The sequence below is a fragment of the Rana temporaria genome, chromosome 7, assembly GCF_905171775.1.
Source record: "Rana temporaria chromosome 7, aRanTem1.1, whole genome shotgun sequence".
Lineage (NCBI taxonomy): Eukaryota > Metazoa > Chordata > Amphibia > Anura > Ranidae > Rana > Rana temporaria.
In genome coordinates, this window is record NC_053495.1 from 12,469,448 (window position 1) to 12,483,945 (window position 14,498).

The window sequence follows — 14,498 nt, forward strand, 5'->3', positions numbered from 1 at the left end:
TCGCTGAACCCGGCTCGCCCTCCGCCGCTGGCCGCTCGCTGACGCTTCCTTCCCGCATTCTGAAACCTCATCAATGCGGTTCTTCAGACTCACCTTCAAGTGTTTTGTGGATTGCTTCTGAGACCCTTCCCCGTCCCTCCCGCGGTTCGTCCAATCGTTTATTTTTTTATTTATCTCCTAACAGCGATTACCCGCCTTTCAAGAGAAAAAAAGGAAAGAAAAAAACAGACTAAATAACTCTTTTTTTTTTTTTTTTTTTTTAATTTGCTGCGAGAAAAAAAAAAAAAAAAATCGACGATTCTTAAAAAAATCGTAAGAAAAACCTCGAAAAATAATGAGAAGTACAACGACCTCTGCGAAAGAGAAGAGCGCAGGTACGTGAAAAAAAAAAAAATTGCTGATGTTGCATGAACGTCATTGGTTGCATCTCCCGGCTCACGCTTCCGTACTACAGAACCGCGCTCATTAACGCCGAGGGGGAATTCGCGTTTCTTTGATAGCGTAAGAAGGCGGGGGGAGGGATGGGGGAGGGCGGTTGTGGTTTGAAAAACGCTTGACAGCTTTACGATGGCGATTTTGTCGTCGGTCCCCCCCGTTTCCGCATTAAATGTTTGCGCGTTTGGAGTGGAGTGACGGCGCGGCTTCTGCAGTCAATATGATGGACCTAATTACGTCGGATCCGACGCGCTCCGGCCCGCCGAGCTTCATTCAAAGCGTTTCCATCATGCGGGCGGCTTGTCTCATTACGCTCGTTTTTTTTTTTTTTTTTTTTCGCAGCGCGTCCTCCTTCCGCCGCCGCCGCTGTACGTCGCTGGCCTTATGATAACATCGAAAATCACAAGTGCTCCCTCTCTGCGCTGACGCTTGAATTGTAATGACGGCGGATGGTGCAGATTATTGGAGCACAAAGGAGCTCCCCTCCCCCGACACGGAGACGGCACCATCTTTATATTACTTCCTGTGATAACGTCTGATGGGTGCCGGATTATGTCTATACAGAGATGGGAAATGCAACAATGTATCAATTAGGTGACCTCTGGGGCGCACTGGAGGTTTAGGTACTCAGCATCTGCTTGATGATGCTTTGTATGTGTGTGTGTGTATATATATATATATGATAGGTAAGATAGATATTAATGCATTAAAGAAATGCAACAATGTATCAATTAGGCAACCTGAAGTGCCCATTGACAGTTTAGGTACTGGGCATCTACTTGATGATGCTTTGTGCACCTATGTATCAAGATAGATAGATAGATAAAGATATATATATATATATATATATATATATATATATATATTTATATATATATATATATATTAGTGCATAAAGGAAATACAACAATGTATCAATTAGGTGACCTCTGGGGCGCACTGGCGGTTTAGGTACTCAGCATCTGCTTGATGATGCTTTGTGTGTGTGTGTGTGTGTGTGTGTGTGTGTGTGTGTGTGTATATATATATATATATATATGATAGATAGGTAGATAGATATTGATGCATTAAGGAAATGCAACAATGTATCAATAAGGCAACCTCTGGTGCCCATTGGCAGTTTAGGTCTCAGCATCTGCTTGATGATGCTTTGTGCACCAAAGTATCAAGATATATCAATAGATTGATAGGTAGAGAGATATAAAGATATATATATATATATATATATATATATATATATATATATATATATATATATATATATATATATATATATATATATATATATATATACATATATATTATGTATTAATGTATAAAGCAAATGCAACAATGTATCAATTAGGCAACAACAAGTGCTTATTAATGCTTTGTGTGTGTGTGTGTGTGTATATATATATATATATATATATATATATATATATATATATATATATATATATATATTAGATAGGTAGATAGATATTGATGCATTAAGGAAATGCAACAATGTATCAATTAGGCAGCCTGAAGTGCCCATTGTCCGTTTAGGTACTGAGCATCTACTTGATGATGCTTGGTGCGCCTATGTATCAAAATATATAAATCGATAGAGAGAGAGAGATAAAAAGATATGTATTTATAAGTATTAATGCATAAAGGACATGCAACAATGTATCAATTAGGCAAACCGTTAGTGCCCAAGAAAGAGAGAGAGGGAGAGAGAATGCAACAATGTATCAATAGGCAACCTCTTGTGCACATTGGCACTCAAAATCTCCTTTATAATATTTTGTGTACATATGTATCCCTCTCTCTCTGATACTACAGTGCCCGGGGGAAGACCCCCTCCTGCCCCCCCCCTTGTCCCGACACCCCCAACTCACATGATACCACAGTACCCATTGAAGCCTCCCCTCCTGCCCACCCCTTGTTCAGACACCCCCCACCTCACCTAATACTAAAGTGCCCGGGGAAGCCCCCTCCTGCCCCCCCTTGTCCTGACACACCCCACCTCACCTGATACAGTGCCCAGGGCAGCCGCCCCTCCTGCCCCCCCTTGTCCTGACACCTCACCTGATACTACAGTGCCCGGGGAAGCCTCCCCTCCTGCCCACCCCTTGTCTTGACACCCCCCCACCTCACCTGATACTACAGTGCCCAGGGCAGCCTCCCCTCCTGCCCCCCCCCCTTGTCCTGACACCTCACATGATACTACAGTGCCCGGGGAAGCCTCCCCTCCTGCCCCCCCTTGTCCTGACACCCCCCACCTCACATGATACTACAGTGCCCGGGGAAGCCTCCCCTCCTGCCCCCCCTTGTCCTGACACCCCCCACCTCACCTGAAACTACAGTGCCCAGGGCAGCCGCCCCTCCTGCCCCCCTTGTCCTGACACCTCACATGATACTACAGTGCCCGGGGCAGCCTCCCCTCCTGCCCCCCCTTGTCCTGACACCCCCCCACCTCACATGATACTACAGTGCCCAGGGCAGCCTTCCCTCCTGCCCCCCCCTTGTCCTGACACCTCACATGATACTACAGTGCCCGGGGCAGCCTCCCCTCTTGCCCCCCCTTGTCCTGACACCCCCCCACCTCACATGATACTACAGTGCCCAGGGCAGCCTCCCCTCCTGCCCCCCCCTTGTCCTGACACCTCACATGATACTACAGTGCCCGGGGAAGCCTCCCCTCCTGCCCCCCCTTGTCCTGACACCCCCCACCTCACATGATACTACAGTGCCCGGGGAAGCCTCCCCTCCTGCCCCCCCTTGTCCTGACACCCCCCACCTCACCTGAAACTACAGTGCCCAGGGCAGCCGCCCCTCCTGTCCCCCTTGTCCTGACACCTCACATGATACTACAGTGCCCGGGGCAGCCTCCCCTCCTGCCCCCCTTGTCCTGACACCCCCACCTCACCTGATACTACAGTGCCCGGGGGAAGCCGCCCCGACTGCCCCCCCCCCGTCCTGCCCCCCTCCTCCCCCACCTCACATGATACTACAGTGCCCAGGGCAGCCTTCCCTCCTGCCCCCCCCCTTGTGCCGCCCCTGATTAGTGACAACAGATTTTCTGAAAAACTTGGAGAATTAGAAAAAGACGTCAATCCACACATCGTAATACTGCAAGGGTAAGAAAAAAATAGAAATATTGAACAACAGTGACAATGTGTGGGGCCAACTTGGCAAGTGATACTATTGTCACTTCATTCCACCTCATCCAGATTTTACAGTTGGATGGAATCCGGTGCGACTCCCACGCGAGATTCATGGAGAATTCAGCCGACTCTTTAAGCTGAGGTTTTATTTGCTGATATTTTGCCGTCCGTGCCGAGAGACGTTCTGCATTTTGTTTGCGCACCACAAACTTCCAAATCTCATCTCCGGCCTAAAGATTCCATATAAACCCCCAAAACATTCGATATTTTCTGGAAGCAGACCCCCCAAAGCAGGGTTTTCAGCCAGGGGTCCATGGACCCTAGGGACATTCTTCCCACTGATCCCCAATGTAAGGGACATTCTTCCCACTGATCACCAATGTAAGGAACATTCTTCCCACTGATCACCAATGTAAGGAACATTCTTCTCACTGATCACCAATGTAAGGGACATTCTTCCCACTGATCACCAATGCAAGGGACATTCTTCTCACTGATCACCAATGTAAGGGACATTCTTCCCACTGATCACCAATGTAAGGGAAATTCTTCTCACTGATCACCAATGTAAGGAACATTCTTCCCACTGATCACCAATGTAAGGAACATTCTTCCCACTGATCACCAATGTAAGGGACATTCTTCCCACTGATCACCAATGTAAGGAACATTCTTCCCACTGATCACCAATGTAAGGGACATTCTTCCCACTGATCACCAATGTAAGGGAAATTCTTCCCACTGATCACCAATGTAAGGAACATTCTTCTCACTGATCACCAATGTAAGGGACATTCTTCCCACTGATCACCAATGTAAGGGACATTCTTCCCACTGATCACCAATGTAAGGGAAATTCTTCTCACTGATCACCAATGTAAGGAACATTCTTCCCACTGATCACCAATGTAAGGGACATTCTTCCCACTGATCACCAATGTAAGGGACATTCTTCCCACTGATCACCAATGTAAGGAACATTCTTCCCACTGATCACCAATGTAAGGAACATTCTTCCCACTGATCACCAATGTAAGGAGCATTCTTCCCACTGATCACCAATGTAAGGAACATTCTTCTCACTGATCACCAATGTAAGGGACATTCTTCCCACTGATCACCAATGCAAGGGACATTCTTCTCACTGATCACCAATGTAAGGGACATTCTTCCCACTGATCACCAATGTAAGGGAAATTCTTCTCACTGATCACCAATGTAAGGAACATTCTTCCCACTGATCACCAATGTAAGGAACATTCTTCCCACTGATCACCAATGTAAGGGACATTCTTCCCACTGATCACCAATGTAAGGAACATTCTTCCCACTGATCACCAATGTAAGGGACATTCTTCCCACTGATCACCAATGTAAGGGAAATTCTTCCCACTGATCACCAATGTAAGGAACATTCTTCTCACTGATCACCAATGTAAGGGACATTCTTCCCACTGATCACCAATGTAAGGGACATTCTTCCCACTGATCACCAATGTAAGGGAAATTCTTCTCACTGATCACCAATGTAAGGAACATTCTTCCCACTGATCACCAATGTAAGGGACATTCTTCCCACTGATCACCAATGTAAGGGACATTCTTCCCACTGATCACCAATGTAAGGAACATTCTTCCCACTGATCACCAATGTAAGGAGCATTCTTCCCACTGATCACCAATGTAAGGGACATTCTTCCCACTGATCACCAATGTAAGGGAAATTCTTCTCACTGATCACCAATGTAAGGGACATTCTTCCCACTGATCACCAATGTAAGGAACATTCTTCTCACTGATCACCAATGTAAGGAGCATTCTTCCCACTGATCACCAATGTAAGGGACATTCTTCCCACTGATCACCAATGTAAGGAACATTCTTCCCACTGATCACCAATGTAAGGGACATTCTTCCCACTGATCACCAATGTAAGGGACATTCTTCTCACTGATCACCAATGTAAGGAGCATTCTTCTCACTGATCACCAATGTAAGGGACATTCTTCCCACTGATCACCAATGTAAGGGACATTCTTCCCACTGATCACCAATGTAAGGAACATTCTTCCCACTGATCACCAATGTAAGGGACATTCTTCTCACTGATCACCAATGTAAGGAGCATTCTTCTCACTGATCACCAATGTAAGGAACATTCTTCTCACTGATCACCAATGTAAGGGACATTCTTCCCACTGATCACCAATGTAAGGGACATTCTTCCCACTGACCACCAATGTAAGGGACATTCTTCCCACTGATCACCAATGTAAGGGACATTCTTCCCACTGACCACCAATGTAAGGGACATTCTTCCCACTGATCACCAATGTAAGGAACATTCTTCTCACTGATCACCAATGTAAGGAACATTCTTCTCACTGATCACCAATGTAAGGGACATTCTTCTCACTGATCACCAATGTAAGGGACATTCTTCCCACTGACCACCAATGTAAGGGACATTCTTCCCACTGATCACCAATGTAAGGGACATTCTTCTCACTGATCACCAATGTAAGGGACATTCTTCCCACTGATCACCAATGTAAGGAGCATTCTTCCCACTGATCACCAATGTAAGGGACATTCTTCCCTTCCCACTGATCACCAATGTGAGGCGACACCTAGCGGCGAAAAAAAAAATTGCATTTAAGATCCGATGGCGTAAGAGCCTTACGCCTGTCGGATCTAATGGATATCTATGCGGAACTGATTCTAAGAATCAGTCGCATAGATACGACGGCCCAGATTAGGACTTACGACGGCGCACATTGCGTTGCGCCGTCATAAGCCCTTTGAGAATCTGGGCCTAAATGTTAAGCTGAACTCTGTGAAAGGCAGCCAGCGCTAATGATATTCATTGATTTCCATTAAAGGAGCTCCGGGTATTGGCAGGACCCCAATAGGTGCCGTCTCTGGAGTAACACTTGGAAAGAGAACGGGGGGGGGGGGGGGGGGGGGTTGTGGCGTCCCAGCTGGCGTGTGATTTCTAGAAGCAGTGCAAAATGTAACCCTTTACTGCTCACAAACTGCAAAACACAAGATGCCTTTTGTATAAACATAAGCAAAAAGCATAGGGCATGAGCACAGGGTGTGCCAGGTGTGCCTGGACACACCCTAATTACCCCATGTGACACATATTCCCCCTGTTTAGACCCCTGATATTTCACCCCAAAAAAAGTGTAAAAAATAATAAAAAAACAAAAGAATAAAAATAAAAACTACTGACACCATCCTCTGCCCTACTGACACCATCCACTGCCCTACTGACACCATCCACTGCCCTACTGACACCATCCTCTGCCCTACTGACACCATCCACTGCCCTACTGACACCGTCCACTGCCCTACTGACACCATCCACTGCCCTACTGACACCGTCCACTGCTCTACTGACACCGTCCACTGCCCAACTGACACCGTCCTCTGCCCAACTGACACCGTCCTCTGCCCTACTGACACCATCCTCTGCCCTACTGACACCATCCTCTGCTCTACTGACACCGTCCTCTGCTCTACTGACACCGTCCACTGCTCTACTGACACCGTCCTCTAGTCTACTGACACCGTCCACTGCTCTACTGACACCGTCCTCTAGTCTACTGACACCGTCCTCTGCTCTACTGACACCGTCCACTGCTCTACTGACACCGTCCTCTGCTCTACTGACACCGTCCTCTGCTCTACTGACACCGTCCACTGCTCTACTGACACCGTCCACTGCTCTACTGACACCGTCCACTGCCCTACTGACACCGTCCACTGCCCTACTGACACCGTCCACTGCTCTACTGACACCGTCCACTGCCCTACTGACACCGTCCACTGCCCTACTGACACCGTCCACTGCTCTACTGACACCGTCCACTGCTCTACTGACACCGCCCTCTGCCCTACTGACACCGTCCACTGCCCTACTGACACCATCCACTGCCCTACTGACACCGTCCACTGCTCTACTGACACCCACCTCTGCTCTACTGACACCGTCCACTGCTCTACTGACACCGTCCACTGCTCTACTGACACCGTCCACTGCCCTACTGACACCATCCACTGCTCTACTGACACCGTCCACTGCTCTACTGACACCGTCCACTGCCCTACTGACACCGTCCACTGCTCTACTGACACCGTCCACTGCTCTACTGACACCGTCCTCTAGTCTACTGACACCGTCCTCTGCTCTACTGACACCGTCCACTGCTCTACTGACACCGTCCTCTAGTCTACTGACACTGTCCACTGCTCTACTGACACCGTCCTCTGCTCTACTGACACCGTCCTCTGCTCTACTGACACCGTCCTCTGCTCTACTGACACCGTCCACTGCTCTACTGACACCGTCCACTGCTCTACTGACACCGTCCACTGCCCTACTGACACCGTCCACTGCCCTACTGACACCGTCCACTGCTCTACTGACACCGTCCACTGCCCTACTGACACCGTCCACTGCCCTACTGACACCATCCACTGCCCTACTGACACCGTCCACTGCCCTACTGACACCGTCCTCTGCTCTACTGACACCGTCCACTGCTCTACTGACACCGTCCACTGCCCTACTGACACCGTCCACTGCTCTACTGACACCGTCCACTGCCCTACTGACACCGTCCACTGCTCTACTGACACCGTCCACTGCTCTACTGACACCGTCCTCTGCTCTACTGACACCGTCCTCTGCTCTACTGACACCGTCCACTGCTCTACTGACACCGTCCTCTGCTCTACTGACACCGTCCTCTGCTCTACTGACACCGTCCACTGCTCTACTGACACCGTCCACTGCTCTACTGACACCGTCCACTGCCCTACTGACACCGTCCACTGCCCTACTGACACCGTCCACTGCTCTACTGACACCGTCCACTGCCCTACTGACACCGTCCACTGCCCTACTGACACCGTCCACTGCTCTACTGACACCGTCCACTGCTCTACTGACACCGCCCTCTGCCCTACTGACACCGTCCACTGCCCTACTGACACCATCCACTGCCCTACTGACACCGTCCTCTGCTCTACTGACACCATCCTCTGCTCTACTGACACCGTCCACTGCTCTACTGACACCGTCCACTGCCCTACTGACACCGTCCACTGCTCTACTGACACCGTCCACTGCTCTACTGACACCGTCCTCTAGTCTACTGACACCGTCCTCTGCTCTACTGACACCGTCCACTGCTCTACTGACACCGTCCTCTAGTCTACTGACACTGTCCACTGCTCTACTGACACCGTCCTCTGCTCTACTGACACCGTCCTCTGCTCTACTGACACCGTCCTCTGCTCTACTGACACCGTCCACTGCTCTACTGACACCGTCCACTGCTCTACTGACACCGTCCACTGCCCTACTGACACCGTCCACTGCCCTACTGACACCGTCCACTGCTCTACTGACACCGTCCACTGCCCTACTGACACCGTCCACTGCCCTACTGACACCGTCCACTGCTCTACTGACACCGTCCACTGCTCTACTGACACCGCCCTCTGCCCTACTGACACCGTCCACTGCCCTACTGACACCATCCACTGCCCTACTGACACCGTCCACTGCCCTACTGACACCATCCTCTGCTCTACTGACACCGTCCACTGCTCTACTGACACCGTCCACTGCCCTACTGACACCGTCCACTGCTCTACTGACACCGTCCACTGCCCTACTGACACCGTCCACTGCCCTACTGACACCGTCCACTGCTCTACTGACACCGTCCACTGCCCTACTGACACCGTCCACTGCCCTACTGACACCGTCCACTGCTCTACTGACACCGTCCACTGCTCTACTGACACCGCCCTCTGCCCTACTGACACCGTCCACTGCCCTACTGACACCATCCACTGCCCTACTGACACCGTCCACTGCCCTACTGACACCATCCACTGCTCTACTGACACCGTCCACTGCTCTACTGACACCGTCCACTGCCCTACTGACACCGTCCACTGCTCTACTGACACCGTCCACTGCTCTACTGACACCGTCCTCTAGTCTACTGACACCGTCCTCTGCTCTACTGACACCGTCCACTGCTCTACTGACACCGTCCTCTAGTCTACTGACACTGTCCACTGCTCTACTGACACCGTCCTCTGCTCTACTGACACCGTCCTCTGCTCTACTGACACCGTCCTCTGCTCTACTGACACCGTCCACTGCTCTACTGACACCGTCCACTGCTCTACTGACACCGTCCACTGCCCTACTGACACCGTCCACTGCCCTACTGACACCGTCCACTGCTCTACTGACACCGTCCACTGCCCTACTGACACCGTCCACTGCCCTACTGACACCGTCCACTGCTCTACTGACACCGTCCACTGCTCTACTGACACCGCCCTCTGCCCTACTGACACCGTCCACTGCCCTACTGACACCATCCACTGCCCTACTGACACCGTCCACTGCCCTACTGACACCATCCTCTGCTCTACTGACACCGTCCACTGCTCTACTGACACCGTCCACTGCCCTACTGACACCGTCCACTGCTCTACTGACACCGTCCACTGCCCTACTGACACCGTCCACTGCTCTACTGACACCGTCCACTGCTCTACTGACACCGTCCTCTGCTCTACTGACACCGTCCACTGCTCTACTGACACCGTCCACTGCCCTACTGACACCGTCCACTGCTCTACTGACACCGTCCACTGCTCTACTGACACCGTCCTCTGCTCTACTGACACCGTCCTCTGCTCTACTGACACCGTCCACTGCTCTACTGACACCGTCCACTGCTCTACTGACACCGTCCACTGCCCTACTGACACCGTCCACTGCCCTACTGACACCGTCCACTGCTCTACTGACACCGTCCACTGCCCTACTGACACCGTCCACTGCCCTACTGACACCGTCCACTGCTCTACTGACACCGTCCACTGCCCTACTGACACCGTCCACTGCCCTACTGACACCGTTCACTGCTCTACTGACAGCGTCCAAGTGGTGGACAAGAGGGCACTGTGGTGTCATGTGAGATGGGGGGGGGGGCACCACAAGGAGATTGGGGAGAGAAGATTTGTGTTGGGAAGGAGGAATTTTTTTTTGGGGGGGGGGGGTCGGAAGGAGGTACGAATTGTTCTAGGAGGGGAAATTTGGGGGGGATTTTTGTTGAGACCCCCATGGGGGGATGAGAATTTATGTTAGGAGAGGGGATTTGGGGGGTTTGTGCTAGAAAAGGTAATGTGGTGGGGGGAGGGGGGGGGGGGGGTGATTTGTGCTAACAGGAGTTTTTGGGAGGGGAATTTGCGCTAGTAGGGATGGAGGAAATGCTTCCTTCTGCCTGCAGCAGACTGATGACATGGTTTTTAATGATAAAAGGTGGAGGTTGTGGAAAAAATAAATAAAGATACTATTGCCGTATATACTGCTACATGTCAGGAAGGTGTTCATGCAGACTTGTATGCTTTAGTTATTGAAGTGGCTGCTCTGGATTATAAGTGGCGGCCCCCAGGCGTGAGCGGGGGCTGGGAGCTCTTCAGCTCATTTGGCGCGGGCGCACAGCATGCCACCTTTCAGGTTTAGGACACACTGAGCCAGGACGTCGCCTGTCGCTGCCCGAACAGAAAGTCACTTCCCTGGCACAGGGATGGGCTTCTCACTGTGGAGGCCCGGCCTGGCATAACGGGCATTTCTGTTTCCTGAGCCATGCCTTTATTTATCGCCCGTATACTGCCTACCAGATATTCTTATTGCTGATCTATTCATATGTGCCACGTGTGGGGGGTAATAATACCGTACGGCGCGTGACCTTGTGAAGGGATGGAATGCAGAGGATGCCGCTTTCCAATAATAATTCCAATGCATTACAAGAACTGGTGAGGACCAAAGCTGTGTAGTGGGGGGGAGGGGGGAGAGGCTCAATAGCAAAAGCATTAACTGCTTCCCATCCATGGGCCATACCTGTATATATCCACTTGAAGATCGGGCTTTTTCTGGAATTTTTTGTTTAGATTTTTTTTTGCTAGAAAATTATTTATAACCCCCAAACATTATATATATTTTTTATAAATTCTTAGACCCTAGGGAATAAAATAGCGATTGTTGCAATTCTTTCTGTCACGCGGTATTTGCGCAGCGGCTTTTCAAACACATTTTTGGGGGAAAAAAATAATTTTATTTAATTTTCAAATTCTTTATTTTTTTGCTAGAAAATTACTTATAACCCCCCAAACATTATATATATTTTTTATAAATTCTTAGACCCTAGGGAATAAAATAGCGATTGTTGCAATTCTTTCTGTCACGCGGTATTTGCGCAGCGGCTTTTCAAACAAATTTTTGGGGGAAAAAAAGAATTTTATTTAATTTTCAAATTCTTTATTTTTTTGCTAGAAAATTACTTATAACCCCCCAAACATTATATATATTTTTTATAAATTCTTAGACCCTAGGGAATAAAATAGCGAGTGTTGCAATTCTTTCAGTCACACGGTATTTGCGCAGCGGCTTTTCAAACAAATTTTTTGTGGAATTTTTTTTTTTTATTTAATAAAAAAAAAAAAAATGCAATATATACCCGATTTATTTTTGATTTTTTAAATATGAAAGATGATGTTGCGCCGAGTAAATGGATACCCCACATGTCACGCGTTAAAATTGCTTATGGAATGGCGACAAACTGTGGTATCTAAAATTCTCCATAGGCGACACTTCATTTCTTTTTCTTTTTTTTTCACAAGAAGCGACACTTAATTTTTTACATGTTACCTGTTTAGAGTTACAGAGGAGGTCCAGTACTAGAATTATTTCTCTCGCTCTGCCGTTCGCGGTGACACCTCACGTGTGTGGTGCGAATACCGTTTACATATTTGTGCGTGACCTACGTATGCGTTCACTCCTGCACGCGAGCGCGGAAATATGGGGGGCGCGCTTACTTTTTGTTGTTTACACTATCAATTTTTTTTTTTTATCACTTGTAAACATCCCTTGTAATAAAAAAAGGATGACAGGTCCTCTTTATTGAGAGATTTGGGGTCTAGGCCCTTAGATCTCTCATTTACCTTTAACCACTTCAGCCCCGGACCATTTTGTAGCTAAAGGACCGGGCCACTTTTTGCGATTCGGCACTGCGTCGCTTTAAATGACAATTGCGCAAAAAATAAAAACCGCAGAGGTGATCAAATACCACCAAAAGAAAGCTCTATTTGTGGGGAAAAAAATTGTTTGGGAAAACACGGCGCATGACCACGCGGAGAGCCGGAGCATTGTGTGTGTATAAGGCAGCAGTGTGATCCAGGGGGAGGGGGGCAAAGAGCCAGAGCATTGTGTGTATAAGACAGCATTGCAATCCAGGGGGAGGGGGGCAGAGAGCCGGAGCATTGTGTGTGTATAATGCAGCAGTGTGATCCAGGGGGAGGGGGGCAGAGAGCCGGAGCATTGTGTGTATAAGGCAGCATTGTAATCCAGGGAGGGGGCAGACAGCCAAAGCATTGTGTGTATAAGGCAGCAGTGTGATCCAGGGGGAGGGGGATCGAGAGCTGGAGCATTGTGTGTATAAGGCAGCAGTGTGATCCAGGGAGGGGGCAGAGTGCCAGATCATTGTGTGTATAAGGCAGCAGTGTGATCCAGAGGGAGGGGGGCAAAGAGCCAGAGCATTGTGTGTATAAGGCAGCAGTGTGATCCAGAGGGAGGGGGGCAAAGAGCTTAAGTATTGTGTGTATAAAGGCAGCATTGCAATCCAGGGAGAGGGAGAAGGGGCATAGAGCCAGAGCATTGTGTGTATAAGGCAGCAGTGTGATCCAGAGGGAAAATTATGAGTTTAGTGGTCCTTGGGGTCTGAAAGGTTGGCGACCACTGATCTAAACAACCTGGGGGTCCCTTGCAACCCCCCCCCCCCCTCCGGGCCCCATAGTGTGTGCCTAAAAAGGTGTGCTGCCTCTACCATCAACTGAAGCGCAAAAGCCTTTCTGATTGGATACAAACTGAATGGATTGTTAAGTGTGACCTCATAGTACATCGTTTTGGAGATTATACAATCAGACGGTATAATGCATGAATAACGTTCGACCCCGGATAACCCGAAGCCCGAGCGATACGGGAGAGCAGATTAGATCCGTCCCTCTTCATACACGGTGCCAGTCCCTCTTCATACACGGTGCCAGTCCCTCTTCATACACGGTGCCAGTCCCTCTTCATACACGGTGCCAGTCCCTCTTCATACACGGTGCCAGTCCCTCTTCATACACGGTGCCAGTCCCTCTTCATACACGGTGCCAGTCCCTCTTCATACACGGTGCCAGTCCCTCTTCATACACGGTGCCCAGTCCCTCTTCATACGCGGTGCCCAGTCCCTCTTCATACGCGGTGCCCAGTCCCTCTTCATACGCGGTGCCAGTCCCTCTTCATACACGGTGCCAGTCCCTCTTCATACACGGTGCCAGTCCCTCTTCATACACGGTGCCAGTCCCTCTTCATACACGGTGCCAGTCCCTCTTCATACACGGTGCCCAGTCCCTCTTCATACACGGTGTCAGTCCCTCTTCATACACGGTGTCAGTCCCTCTTCATACACGGTGCCCAGTCCCTCTTCATACACGGTGCCAGTCCCTCTTCATACACGGTGCCAGTCCCTCTTCATACACGGTGCCAGTCCCTCTCAGTTGTGTTTGTTTTCCCGGAAGGTGTGCAGCGCCGTCCTTGAATTGGGCACCGTAGGCGTGCGGGTCTCAAGGACGAACGCCGCCATGAGCTGCGATAATCGGCCCCCGTCCTTCGGGAGCGGCGAGTCCTTGTGGAGACGCTGATAAGGAGGCGCGTTGCAGCGAATTCATTTCCTCAATACTTTTCTCCAGCTGCCTGCGCCTCCCGAGCGCCCGACCCCCTCCCCCCCTCGCCGCCGTGTGTAGGTGGCACAATGATTTCTAGACGCCGAGTGACTCATCGCTCTG

At 49.8% G+C, this 14,498-nt stretch overlaps 1 protein-coding gene across 2 annotated transcripts in view; it reads left to right on the forward strand.

The window, feature by feature from the left end:
• Window positions 1-269: 269 nt before the first annotated feature.
• Window positions 270-14,498, forward strand: part of LOC120945059 (sodium- and chloride-dependent creatine transporter 1-like) — an 85,971-nt gene continuing 71,742 nt past the window's right edge. For both annotated transcript variants that reach the window (XM_040358913.1, XM_040358912.1), the window contains exon 1: window positions 270-374. In XM_040358913.1, coding sequence (XP_040214847.1) covers window positions 335-374 — 40 coding nt within the window. In that variant the 5' untranslated portion in view covers window positions 270-334. The remainder of the gene's footprint in view (window positions 375-14,498) is intronic.